This window comes from Urocampus carinirostris, chromosome 8 (assembly GCF_059441175.1).
Source record: "Urocampus carinirostris isolate Australia breed hairy pipefish chromosome 8, RoL_Ucar_1.0, whole genome shotgun sequence".
Lineage (NCBI taxonomy): Eukaryota > Metazoa > Chordata > Actinopteri > Syngnathiformes > Syngnathidae > Urocampus > Urocampus carinirostris.
In genome coordinates this window covers 18,027,397-18,042,106 of record NC_142356.1, presented here as the reverse complement: position 1 = coordinate 18,042,106, position 14,710 = coordinate 18,027,397, and the positions used below count along the sequence as shown (strand labels likewise).

At 38.9% G+C, this 14,710-nt stretch overlaps 1 protein-coding gene across 3 annotated transcripts in view; it reads left to right on the top strand.

Moving 5' to 3' along the window:
- cntln (centlein, centrosomal protein) overlaps window positions 1-14,710 on the top strand; it is a 278,092-nt gene that overhangs the window by 21,650 nt on the left and 241,732 nt on the right. For all 3 annotated transcript variants that reach the window (XR_015851108.1, XM_088341835.1, XM_088341834.1), the window contains exons 10-11: window positions 9,728-9,829; window positions 14,246-14,365. Coding sequence is in view for 2 of the 3 variants with exons in the window: in XM_088341835.1 (XP_088197961.1) it covers window positions 9,728-9,829; window positions 14,246-14,365 (222 nt within the window). In the remaining variant the exon portion in view is untranslated. The remainder of the gene's footprint in view (window positions 1-9,727; window positions 9,830-14,245; window positions 14,366-14,710) is intronic.

Sequence of the window (14,710 nt, the reverse complement as noted above, 5' to 3'; positions counted from 1 at the left end):
CGTACTACTTAAAGGCCCGGTCACACAGCCTTTCACGGGCGTATCGTGGCTGAATCATGGCCAGAAATTCCTGCCCGTGAAGCAGACTCTGTTGGACGCTTTGAGATCGCGATACAGACGAGATACAGCAGTGCTTTACACGCGGTAAGAAATTCACACGTGGTTGGCCGCACGAAAAAGTTTTGCGCTGCTCGGGTAACCGCGGGCGGCACACGAGGTAAAGACGCGGTACGAACGTGCTAGGACTTGCTACGGCCGCGGCCAAGACGTGGTTACACGCGGGTAGGACGCGAAATTTTAGCGGGTAATCGCGGGTGGAGCACGGTCATAGCACGTTTGTTCTGCGCCTGTATTGCGGTGTTATCACGTGCGTTAGCGTGTGTACCGCGTGTAAGCGCGGTCAAATGCGATGCAGCCGCGGTTACTCGCGATAAGGACGCGGAACAGTCGCCGGCATCTGTTTCACGGGCATACTATGGGTAAACAGCGGGTTTAGCCAATTTTGCACATTTTCCACCGCGTCTGCTTCACGGGCAGAAACTTCTGGCCGTGATTCAGCTGCGATACGCCCGTGAAAGGCTGTGTGACCATGCCTTTATGCAAAGATGAATGAGCAGATCTAAACTAGTTGATGGCAGTTTGTGTTTTATATCAGTGAACAATCCTCTAAAATTTACCTAAAATCCCAATACAAGAGGTAAATGTAATGCTGTCTGCTATCGTTGAACTGTTTAGAGAATCTGAATGGTTTTGGTCTCTTTTCAAAGGTAACACTCTTACGGTTTTGTCCCCAAATGAAATAATCACTCCAAGTGCCACTAACATTGAGTAATATAAGTTGAAACATGCAAATTTCAAACATATAAGCTGATATTTGGAATCAAACCTAGTCATTTACAGTGATCCCTGACATGAATACCCTTATTTATTGTGATAGTTAGATGTGAAAATAAAGTCTATTTGTGTGATGACCTCACTTATGCTTTTGCTCCTTCCAATCAAGTTTTCCCAAACCCATTATGTAACTCCTGTAAACTGATTAGTCCAAGTTCACAAATTTTGATCACAATCCAACTATTCCCTGCATGTCAAAAAAACCTTTCGAATAAGTCTTGAGATATAGAAGGCCTTCTAGTAAGACAAAAAATACACCCAAATGAAGTGGCAATTGGCAGTTAATGAGGCTTAGATAGGTCACCAAATTAAGCCTGTTCTCACGTAAATTCACCCAACAAGGGCAGGACTTTGTAAGATAACACATTTGCTATGGCAAATTAATTTTTGTACATCTTCAGGCTGTTCTTGTTCAGTTTTGATTGCTCAGTAATAACCGCCAGACTGTCGCGATATCAGCACCAAATGTTAAGTGCTAGGCGATCGCCTTGCACTATTTAACCCCGTTAATTAAACCAGCTGTCTGTACTATAGAAATGAATCATATAGCCAGTAATCAATTACAGCAGTAGGAAAGTATTCCTGTCAGTAATATCACTGATTTACAGGAGGTGTTGTTAACATCTATTAAGTATTATTTTTCGGGGAAGAATTGACATCTAAATGTCAAACTCTGGCTTTACCTTAATGAGGGTGCTCTAGTATTCATCTAATGCAGACTTTTTTTGTTTTGTTTGAATAATTCTCAGTAATTCATCACCATGTTTTCACTGGCTTTTTTATGGACTTTTCCATATGTGTTAAGCTTGTGTATGATGCCATTCCCCAACAACTGGAATGTCCCACCCCAGAATCTCAGAACTGAAGTGAGAATACAAGTGATAGGGAGCAGTTTCGATTAAAAAGCTGGAGCTTTTCGCACTCACCTGGTCGAGATTGAGAAAAATATGGTAAATTAATGTTTTAAAGTCATTATGGCACTTTTACAGAGTGAATAAGAGTTAACTAGGACACATTTTCAGTCCCAAAGTTTAGCATTGAGCTGCGAGGGCATTCAGTTCTTTACTGTGCAAGTTCACAGTAATCATGGCTTGTGCACACATGAAAAGCATTGAATTAAGAGTGCCCATACTTGGGCACACAATCCTATATTCCGTAACAATTTCCACCGGACCACCTGTTAAATTGTAATGCTTGGGTTGTCGGTGCAGATATGATATTAAATTTAAATGTTTGGATGGAAGTTACTGTCGGAGGTGATCAAAGTGCTGATCGCAACAAGAGCACAAGGCGTAGGAGACGCAGCGCTCATTTAAAACCAGGTTAGAGTGGCAGCTTTGAACACTTAGCTCATCCCACGGTGTTGGATGTGCATGTGTGGGTAGTTTTGGGGAATACTAAGCAAGAATAACATCTATTGTAAGTTAGATTTTCATGGTCCATTTTAGTACACTATGAAAAACACCCGATGTTTTAATAGGGAATGAAGTCCCTGGCCTTTACGTGCTCATTAACTAATATATCACAGTTATTCAACAGAATAAGAGATTCCTCTAAATTATAATACCATGAAGCTCATCCTAAATTTCCGAGAAAAAAAATCAAATTAACTTAATACCTTACTTAAAAACAAGCAGTAATAGCTTCATATTGTCACTGTCAGTGAAGACAATATGAACATTTTCAACTTATGGTGCACTTTGAATAGTGTTATGTTACAGTCATCCTGTAACCCTAAATTAAGCACATTGCATGTTTCCTGGCTGCAAATACATACAAGCTATTTAACAAATTACATAAAAAAAAAAAAAACTTCTGAAGTATAACTAGTGTATCCCTATTGTTCATGTTCCTCTTTACAGGTTTCACTTTATCGTAGATCTTTATGAATCATTTAAAAACACAGCATCAGGTTTACAAGAGCCCTTTTTTTGGGCCTGGCTGTCAGTCAGAGTTCTGCATTGATTAAAGAGCTCCATTACAGTGTAATCTGTAGCAGACCCCGGGCTTTCTGGAAAGCTTCACCTGAGAACTTGAACGATAATGTGCTCATCCTTTGGGCAGACATTTAACATTTGGATGCTCTCCCATTGAGAACACATGTTCAAAAAGTTATATCAGCTGTTTGTGTTCTGTTTTGTCTTAAACTTTTTTATGTCTTCAATGCTTTGCATTTAAGGTAGAGTTAGGACATCTCAATGAGCTACATTTTAACCAGTTTTATTTTTTCGGGGGTGACTACTAAGACAGACGTGCTCTGTGTTTCGAAAAAATGTGCTACAATCACTTAAACAAAAGTAGGCAGGATTCCATTGAGTAAGTATTTAACTTTTCAAATATCACCCTGTTTGTCTGCCAGAAGATATAGTTAACTGAAATTGCTGATCCCAAATATCAATATTTTTTATAAAGTTATAAAGGGAAATGTCATAAAGGAAAATCTTAAAAATGATCAGGGGTTCCCAAACATTTTCATCTGACTGTATTTGCCTCCATCGATTCGATCTGTTGCATGACATCAATGCAGAAATAGTTAACATTCAAGCTACTCCACAAAAGCTAGGCTGTTTTTTCTTTTTGAAAATTATTCTATGGTATAATATTTAAATGAGTAACACATGATGATCACTTCACAATATAATGCTTGTGTCCCTCGAAGTCACTAAGACATAACATAATATGCTCAACAAATCCATACTTTTCCTTACAATTCATAATCTGATGTTTAAATAAAGATGATTTTTGTTCTTTTTCGCCTTCACAATACACTATTCAAAAGTGAAATTAACCACTTACATTAAAAGAAGTATCAAATGTTGATTAGTATCGATTACAAAAGTAATTTAAAAAAAAAAAAAAACCCAAAATAAATATTGGTAAGTAAACTGTCCCAAATGATTTAAGGTACACATACAGTATTGTACTTAAACATACTGGTCAACTTATAGGTTTGCCTGTATTTTATACGTTGTTTTGATCATTTCAAATTGTGTTGGCCGTAAAACAAATTTTGCACAGGATGTTTTTACTCTGTTAGACCGATCTCGTGTTGCCCATTCTGCTCTAATCCAGATCATCTCGGCCACTGGTAGCAGACGCCAAGATCATCGTAGGTTGTTAATATTGTCGTGGTAAACTAACAAATGTTATCTTCAATGAATTGAAGCATTATTTTGGTTAATGATTGAACCCAACACAAAAATTATCTTTTTTTTCTCTACATTGTCTTACTTGCTGTGAGTTTTTAAGGTTTATTATCGATTAATTAGGAAAAAATTCTATCAATCATAAGGAAAGCAATCGGCTGAGGTTGACATGTATGTTAAAAGCTAAATAAATCTATAATCTACCCAATACATTTAATGTAGAGGTTAAAAAATGATAACAAAAACGCTTATTTTTAATAAATATTTCACGCATTTGATAACATACAAATGTACTTAACATATTGCCTTTGATCAAAATTCAAGCAAACATTTTGAATGAGTCCTCAGATACTAATTATAAGATACTGATTAATGTGCATTTAGCTTTTTTCCTCCCTCGTTTCGTTCATTCTTGCTTGACTCAGGCAGTTTACCATCTGCTCCACTCTGCCTCACTGTCAGAATAGAGCATGTTTAATTTAAATGTAATGCAAACTGCCATTTACATGCCATATATTCTCCTCTTTGGCATCATTATGTTGGTAAAATCTCCCATTAAAATTTGTGTGTGGGCTGTTTTTATTTATATATAAAAAAAGAAGCATTGTCAACTTGAGTCGTCATGCCTTCTGGAGCCAAGCCACGTCGGCAGCCAGAGATGTTCCTAATGACATGGACTCCGGCGGTGCGCTTTTACCAGCTCAACTGCTCTCATTAGATGAGAAGCTCGGCCCTTTTGCACAACCCACCTCATTAATGAAGCACGGCCATGTGCCGCCTCGGATACATGGCGCTTGTTTAAGCACATATACACTGGGGTCAAACAAACTGCGTGGGCGGACTCGGGGCTATGTGTACACACGTGCACTCACACAAATACATACACTGCTTACCTTCTCCTCAATGCTCACTGTCCTTCTCTAAAGTCCCTCTCCACACCAGTTATTGTACACACTCATACATATATGCACACACTTGTTCTTTGAAGAAGAGCCCGCTTGCATACCAAGTGCTCATATTGGCCTGGTGGGGGGCTTTTACCTCAGAACCCCCTGCTTCCAGAGTAGCAATACCCCACGGCAGTTGCATTCGTATCTTTTTGGTGTCAAAACTTTTTCCCCCCCATTACAAAAAGTTTTGGTTGTGGGTTGTTTTTGCCCTTACTTTTTAACAATATATAAATATTAAATTTGATAATGATTACCCATAAAAATTCACCGGGGATTAAACTCCCCGCCTAAAATTAATAAAAATACCAAATAAAATACTTAGCAGATACTTTACTCATTAAAAAACGACATTGTTTTAAATAATAAGCAAAAATACGTAAGTCATACAAACGTAGGTTTTTTTTTTATATACTCGTAGGTCGAGAAATTTGTATTTATTTTACATAACATGATAAAGGAAGCTGACATATTTATCTGCCATCTTGCCACTCGAAAATCTAAAAAATAATTAGAGGGAAAGTGGTGTGGTTTGGTCACTTTGAGACACATATGAGTACTTGTTTTTGGTTGTACTACACAATAGTGACAACTAGAGGTCAAATAATACATGCTGCCCCTTTAAAATGAAAGGAATTAAATCAAACAGAGGCAAATTAAAAAATACTTTTTCTAATGAACTTGGGGCACTTTTTCTCCACTGCATTTTTTGTGGGAATATTAGATGTTAATAACACGTCTAGGGTGGATGCTAATTTTCTTTAAGCATTTGATTGGGATCTGCCTTTGGCATTGGCGCTTTTTTTGAACGTCTCATAATCACATACATGGTGAATGTGATTCTCCTTGTTGTCCGTTTAATTTTACAGTAATAATATTTACTTCTCAAAGTTTTTGGAAAACCCTAGTTAGAAATTGTCACGGTGCCTATACCCAGGCATTCTCATCTAATGCATGTCTCTCAAATAGTGGGGTGCTACCCCAGGGGAACATTTTAAAAGTAACTGCACCTCCACTACATTATAGAGCAGTGGGGCACTCATATGCAAGGTATGCACTCAGAGGTGAAGGAGTTGTTCACAATGATCATTCGCGCTAAGCACAACACAAAATATGAAGTGTAGGGAACCCTCAAGTCACACCATGAAAATTATTGATCACCGATGTGGAGACAGGCTGAGAGTGATGAAGATAGAGACACACGAAAGTCTCCTCCCAAAAGCCAAGACAAGGACATATGACGAATCATATGTAGCACCTGAGACGAGGAAAGACCGGTGTTCTTCTGGTGTCTGAAAATGTTGGCAACGGAGAGTATGAAGCCAAATAAATCACTTCAAGACATTACACCCCATCACACTAATAAGCTAGTTGAGTTTTTTTCAGCGAAAACGTGTCCAAAATGTTCTTGGATTTGGCGTGGGCGGAGGCGACAAGCACCCACAAATAATATCCTATCGCTTTAAAAATGTCCCTATCAATTTTGAGCAATAATTGTTTTGCCCCAACTAATTTTATGCGATCACTTTTAAAATAGAGCTTTTCTTCTTTCTAGGGAGGGCGTGACAAAAATAATTGAGAACCACTCTCTTAATGTCATCTTTATGCAGATGAAGTACATATGAGTGATTGCAAGGCAGGAGCCCCTTTCCTCTCACAGAGGCCTTTTAATTAACAGTGATCAGATTTGTTTTGTGGCATCAATGGTTCAAGTGTAGTACATTAAGCATGGCAAGTCTCATTCCGCATTCAGCTCAAGGGCACGGCAACAGACTGGTCACGGGCTTCAGGGAGAGCGATTTTAAGCTTCCCTCCATATGGTAGAGCCAAGCCAGTGAGGCCCGTGAGTGCCAGAGAAGTTCCCTCAAGAACCTAATCGTGTTCAGTAATTACCAAGACAGGCTATTTTCCCTTCCTCTCTCTCTCTCTCATTCAACCCTCTTTTCTCCCATTCCTTAGCTTATCGCTTAAATGTTGGCTGTCTTGTTCTGGATGCACCTGCATGCCCTTTTTTCCCTACAACATTGTTTTTAAACTTACGCCATACACTTTACAAAGTGATTTTTTTCAAACTTGAACATGACAACCAATATGAGATTGCTATATTTCAAAAAGTATACATTTGTTGTTTTCTATACACTGTTAAATTAAAGGAAATTGGATTAAATTATCTGTACCACAACCTCATAAGACATGAGCTTCTTGTTTGCTGTGCATTTATGTCCATGCATGTGGATACCAGGACTGAGGACAGTGGTGGGGCACCTATGACTCTTATTATGAGTACAAATGGCTCAGGGATACAATACATCTTGCGCAATTATTTAATGGATTATCATGTTCACTGTTAAATGTTCACTGTTAAATCGCTAAATAATCCATTATATGGAAGCTTATTAAACAATCTATGTTCATTGTTGAGACATGTTATGAAAATCCACATAATGAACTTTAAACACCTAAAAGCTCTAGCAAAGCACCAAGAGCAATTAGTTCGGGTGAGCGGTAGGAATAGGCGGAGCTATACACAGGGCGCACCATCTGCACTGAAGGAGGGGGTCTTATGATAGCTTTATATCCTTGAAAATGCTTCAGTTTTACTGTGGTGTCTTCAAGGATTGAAAAGGGAAAATTTTAAGTGGGGTGCTTGTAAATACTTGAAATAGTTGCCATGTTTCTCAACAAGTCTGCTTAAAAGTGATGCAGAGACTGTTGTATAGTGGCTTCGCTTTGCCATTGTATTTCTTTCCTTGTGATGATTGCAGCTTGCATTATTTTGTATGGCATTGTCCTTTGAAGAGTCATCGCCCCCTACAGGTCGCGCTTAAGCTTACATGTGCATGCTGCACCTAAACTGGTCATGATGAAATGTGTACTAGTGCATGGTTTACATATTAATTAGGTACATTTATTATGGGTCATGCAAAAAAATAGGTTAACGTATCCCGGTGTTAATTTGTGATGGTTACAACGTCCTGCAACTAAAAATGTGAGCTACACATTTTTACCCAACAGAGATTTGATTTCTCGATAAACGTGGATGTAGTAATAACAATTGCATATATAAACCACATCTGTATATAATTCACACTTGATTTTGGAGAAATTTAAAAATTGGCTTTGAAATTCCTTGCAAAAAAAACATACCGTAAGCATTTTAACGACAGAATTTGAATTGCCCAGTAGCCACTGCTAAAAAAAATACAAAACAAAAAGGCCTGCCTGTCCTCTTGACTCTGAAAGTGATAAATAATTGTAGCAGATTTGCCAGTATGGCCTGCGTCCATTAAATTAGGCCCCAGACAATTCAGCCTAGCCCCTTTTTTGACAGGGCAATTTAATAAAATATGAACAAACTCTTCCTCTCTAATAATTTATCATCCATCTCGCCTCCAGGTTTGCTTAAAGTTGATTACCCCAGCACTTAATAGGGTCTTGCCCAGATGCCAAGTTTCTGATAATGCAATCACAACCTTGTTGGAGGGGATGAAAAAGGTGATGACACCGTTTTCTCTTGAATAGTAAGACGCAGTTGTTAAGGTTTCTCTTATTCAGAAGGTTTACTTTTGATGATTTAAGTGTCGACAGCAGAAGGTGAGGCACATTTTTTCCCCTTTTTTACACCATCTTGTCACAAGGTTTTAGTAAAGGTGTGAAGATGTAGGCAGATGTCAAAATTAAAGATGATATGTGCTTTGGAAGCATATACAAATCACACTTTTTTTTACAAAAACACACATTTTATGTTTAACAGAAGTTAGGGATAATAGCTTATCTAATTTAAAGTTTGCCCATTTTATTTCAGTTTACCGGTAGACCTAAAATCTTAATCCAGGCGAGACCGATTTATATTAGTAAAAGAAGTCGGTAACCAATTTTTGGAGTTGACATAGCCTTGGCATAGGCTTTTTAATAAGTAATAATAATAGATGAAGAAAAAAAATACGTCACTTGAAAGGATCTGTACCAAATTTGGAACTTTGTCACTATATGCTGCATTCTCCTGGCTGGTGTCATTATTGCAGTCGCAGTGAGCTCATTCATGATACGCGTGCAAGTAAGTCACAGGGAGCTCATTCATGATACGCATGCAAGTACGTGCATTTCTTAGATGCGCTAAAATTAACTCTTTTTTTTTTTTTTCAACATTTTCGGGGTCTGTGTTGCTGTTTGGGCTCCACTTAAAGCAGTAGATAGATTTCTTTTTTCTCTCTCTCTCATATATATATATATATATATATATATATATATATATATACAGTGAAGAAAATAAGTATTTCAACACCCTGCTATTTCTCCCACTTAGAAATCATGGAGGGCTCTGAAATTGTAGGTGCATGTCCACTGTGGCAGAAACTAGATTTTATAACGATGTTTAATCAAATATTAGGGATGCCCGTTATACATAGATAAATATGTACATTAATTTAATTTATTTTTTAGAGTAGGTTTTACTCTGTACGAAACCGTGTTGAGTTTGCTGAGTGGTCTGATGGATGTTTTGATGTCTGTGAAAAATAAAAATGATCTCTTCTCATTGTCACAATATATCAATTGATTTGTAAATTTCAGTTTTGCTTTGTCCCCATTGCTATTCAATGCGGCTTTATTTTCAAGTACAAATCTGAAAAGTCAATTCATGATAAATCTTCATTAATCGCCAAGTACTGCTTTTGTGTGATAAAAAGTCATGTACCTTTTCATAAACAGACTCATGCATATGCTTTGTTTTCCATATAGGCAGCTGTGTTGGAGCATATCGGCGTTGGGGCTCCAGGACCATCATGTGAGCGTTCAGAGGAGAAACCCCCTCACTACATTTCTCCTGTCAGGAGGCAGCAGGTGGGTCGACATCGACACAAACTTCTCTTTTAGCCCGTTAGAGAACGGCGCGTGTGCAAGGAGCTTACATGCCCACACTTCCCGAAAATTACCGAGCTCTCTTCAGATCAAAGCCACAGAAGTGACACAAAGGCAGTGGTGTGTTGAGAGTCATGTGATTCATTAGAACCATCCTCTGCCAAGCTCTCTGTCCCGAAAACACACATACGCACGCATGCACACGCGTCTCCTTCTGTGATCCGGCCCAGCGTGTGCTGCTGGTTTCACGCATGCCTTGGGCCCAGGCACTGGCTGATTTACCGCTTCAGCGGGACATTATGAACATCGAGACGAGCTTTTGATCTTCTCGCAATTCATACTCGTTTAGTTTGGCAGCTTTCTAGATGGCCTCACTCGCGCAGCCAAAGCTGGCCTGAAGAGATGTTGTTTGATTTCTACCACTGTCCTCATTAGAGCTTCAGTGGGGGGCCTTCTGTTCTTCTTCTGTATACATGAAATGCAATTATTTTGCACAAAATACTTTAATAGTATTGATGCCGTCCAATTTGCTTTCCGAAATAGTGATTTTGCCTCGGGACATGTTTGCGCTATATAGAACATTGTTGTTTACACTTAATTATCATAGAGTCAGCGATTTGTAACCTGTCTGCTGTAACGTAACTGCTACTGCATTCAAATGTTGAGAATGCATTTTTTAAACTAAATAACGGTGTGGATGTGATGCTAATCCATAAAATTAAATTTAAACCACAAGCTACTCCTAGATAACTGTATTTCTATTGTTTCACAATATCCATCCATCCATTATCTGCACCGCTTATCCTCAGTAGCATCGCGGGGGGTGCTGGAACCCATCCCAGCTATCTTCGGGCAGTGGGCAGGGGACAGCCCGAACTGGTTGCCAGCCAGTCGCGAGGCACACAGGGAAAGACAATTCGCTCGCTCATTCACACCTAGGGACAATTTGGACAGGCCAATTAACCTAACATGCATGTTTTTGGAATGTGGGAGGAAACCAAAGTGCCCGAAGGAAACCCACGCAAGCACGGGGAGAACATGCAAACTCCACACAGGAGGTTTGATCTCATGACCTCAGAACTGTGGCACACACACTTTAACCACTGCGTTGCCGTGCTGCCCTGTTTCACTATGATTTAAGAAAATTAAAATTAATGTGAACATGACACAATCCTCAGTAGACAACAGGAAAGTTATCAGCATTCAAAGTTAATAGTGGTTAATGAATCTACCTTTAAAATATGTTGAGTTTTTTTCTCTCCTCCATTGTTTAACTTGCAAACCAAAAGAAGAGGAATTGAAAACAGCTAATCTATCTTAAAAAAAAAAACAATTTATTTTCTTTCTTTCCTATAATTTTTTTATTTGAAAAAAATAATAATTATCTTAGTAATAATATCTTAATTATTATAGAAATTGATGATCGAATAGTACATCATTTTGGGGCTTTTTAAAAAAATGTGTACGCAAATTATTAAGAGGTAATTGTTAAAATAACCGTAAATCATTTGACACCGTTTGTAATTTTCTTCACAGATTAGTTATTATTATTTGAAAAAAATAATAATTATCTTAGTAATAATATCTTAATTATTATAGAAATTGATGATCGAATAGTACAGCATTTTGGGGCTTTTTTTAAAAATGTGTACGCAAATTATTAAGAGGTAATTGTTAAAATAACCGTAAATCATTTGACACCGTTTGTAATTTTCTTCACAGATTAGTTGCCTAACGCATAATCAAACTGTGTATATTTTTGCCTCAAGTGGTGTTCATAAGCTCATGTACAACATTTGTGTTCTCCACGCATCTTGAACAAAGTTGTGCTTTGAGTGCTCCAGATGCACACAAGACACGCTTCTGAAATCATAAATAAGTCCATTGATAACGTGACCCCTCTCTTTGAGAGGAGAGGTGAAGGGAGGCGAGAAGATGTCTATGAAATGTTTCTCCTCGCCGTCGCCACAACAGCCAGTTTTTATACCCACTCAGAATAGAGGCTGTTTTTAAATGGTGTTTTGACAACTTGTTCCCCTCACTATCCTCCGTGTCTCGTACTTCTATGTTTGCAGAGACATTAGCAGGTGCACCATGCGGGTCAGGTCGTGCCCGCCAACCAGCTGCACAACTAATGTAGACATTGCTGCATTTTCATCTTCTTTTTCTCCTGAATCCTTTTTCCTTGCCAAAAATATCCTAACAGGATGGGAAGTCTTCAGAAAATGCCCTTTTTTTGTTAACTGGTAGAGCTAAAATCTTAATCCAGCCTAGACCGATTTTATTTACAAGGATATTATTAGTCACGGAGGTCGGTCACTAGTATTTGGAGTCAACTTTCATATGTGGGCATAGCCTTAAAAAAAGTAATAATACGTTTTTGAAAAAACAAATATGTCACTTTATAGGAACTGTACATAATTTTGAAATTTTTTAATCGCTGCCGCCATCTCCTGGCTTTTGTCATAATTTCAGCCTTAGTCAGTTTGTTTAGGATGCATGTGCAAGTACATGCATTTCTTAGAAAAGCTTGAATAAACTTTTCTTTTTTTCATCTTTCTTAGGGTGTGGGTTGTTGTTAGGACTCTTTTTAAAGCAGGCCTTATCTCACGTTTGCGATTTTCATGTGACACTAACCAATAAGAAATAAAAACTGCGGGAACGAGCATGAAGTCAGCCTCCAGCACTCCCCAACCTCTATTCCTCCTATCTAATCGGGTCTGCCTCGAACAGTTTTTCTAAAAGTAAGATAAAAACAGGTAAGTGCAGTGTAAAAAACATAAGGGGTCTTTGAACTTATTTTGGCATTGTCAACACATACTTTATAGAGAAAATATTTCACTTTAGAGTTTTTTAAGGACATCCCAAACGACACACCCCACCTTTAAACAAGTCTCTTCTCAGTGGTGCCCTTACAATCCAGGTGGTTAAGGGATCGGTAACCCATGATATCAAAATGGTAGCCCCTTGCGTCATTAGCTCTCAGATTCAAAAAGTTTGGCGACCCCTTCGCTTAAGCTAGTAACTGTCATCTTTTCTGCTATTGCTAATGTCTTCGCCAGCAACACTCACCACTAATTCAAGAATTAGTTTTTTTTGTCATTTATTGAGTCGACTGCATAATAAAAAGGGACAAAATAGAAACTGAAAAGTTGATGTCGTGCAGGTCTATTAAGAGGTTTTTGTCCTTCTTAGTTTAATTCCAAAGTAAAACTGCGTCTTTAACTGCCAGTTTCTATTATGCACCAAGAAATGTATTATGATACCGCACATTGACAATGTTTTTATTTTGACACCCTGATTGGCCTTTTCTGGTTGATCTGATATTTCCCTACCGGCCATCCGGTTTTGCCCCGTGACGTGCACTTGGGGTCGGGCCAACTGGCACAACTCGCTTCAAGAATATGCAGATCAGACTTCTAATTAATCTTGCGTTGCCATTAAGGCTGAGTTAAAGCATACACGGTTAGCACCCGAGCAGACGCCGCAGCGGAACGAAGCACATCGGGGTCACCGGAGTCGTTCGGAGCCATCGCAAGCGTTCCCACACACTTAACGCCTCCGGAGTATGTTTGAATACTCTGCGAAAGACGAACAACCGCTGTGTTTGGTTGAGAAACAGCCATCAGAACTGGAATTAATGATCTGCCATCTTATCTAACACTTTTCCTCTTTTGCACTTCACACCCACTCCAGCTCAAGGACTGCTGTGCGTTTAAGCGCCCTGTATTTTTTACCCCGCCATCTGGTCAGGCCTCCTGGGCTCCACAGGGCGCCTCCCATCGTCTCCTATTCATATTCTTCTAGCATATTGTTCCCACTGTTTTTTCTACGGCACTTTATTTATTTTATTTATTTTCATATTAAAGGGGAGGCTTGAGAGGAAGATGCCCACCCTACTCCCCGCTAATCGGTTGTCCTATCAAGTGTAACCTGGAGGCCCCTAGTAGAGCAATTAGAGCGACCTCCCTGCCCACCTCTTGTAATGAAGCCCGGCACATTCTGGAATCTATAGCCCCTTTAGTCTTCCCTAATGGGACATCATTATTGTCAAAGAAACAATGTAAATGGAAATGAACATACTCATTAGCCAGTCGCAGAGAAAACCTTTGCCGTTCTTTCACACACGCACACCATCTGAACTTTTTCCCTTCAGCTTATGCAGTCTGCTGCCCCAGCATGCGTTTATTCCTCTGGTAGTCTGTTTGTTTTCGTGAGCATCTGTGGGTACCAAAGTCAGCAAAGCGTGTTTTTTTTTGTGTCAAGGTGAGGAGGGAGCGGGATTATTCACCCATTTTTCTGTCTGAATTCATTTGGTATTTGCAGTACAGATGTTAATTGTTGCATTTTTGCATGATTACACTCAAAACCTCGCCTCTCTTGGCTTATTTCTCCCAGGGTGCACCTGTGCAACGATCCCGATCTCTGTCCCCAGCAGGCAGTGTGAAGGTTTATCACATTGAAGAAAAAGGAATACAAAAAAGAATTCAAGACCTTGAGGACCTTCTGAAATCCAAGGTAAAATGACTTGCGTGGATGAAAAACCGTAACTCAACATTTCATACATATTAAGGCCACTAATATCGATATAAGGAACAAAAACATTTTTGCAAAAACCCTTGTTAAATCCCATGAAGCTTATGCCCTTGCACAATAGTATTGCCTTTTACACGCTGGTTAACTACTGTTAAAAGAAAATAACTCTGAAATTGTTTAATTGATGTTGAAAATGTCAGGAAAAAATGTTAAAACGTCATATCGTCACGTCATATTGTCAGATATAAAAAAATTGTGAATATGCTTGATGGCTGTTGAGATTGTCGTGTTTGTTTTGCTGCTGTTGGTGTCGGTGGATTTGTTCAG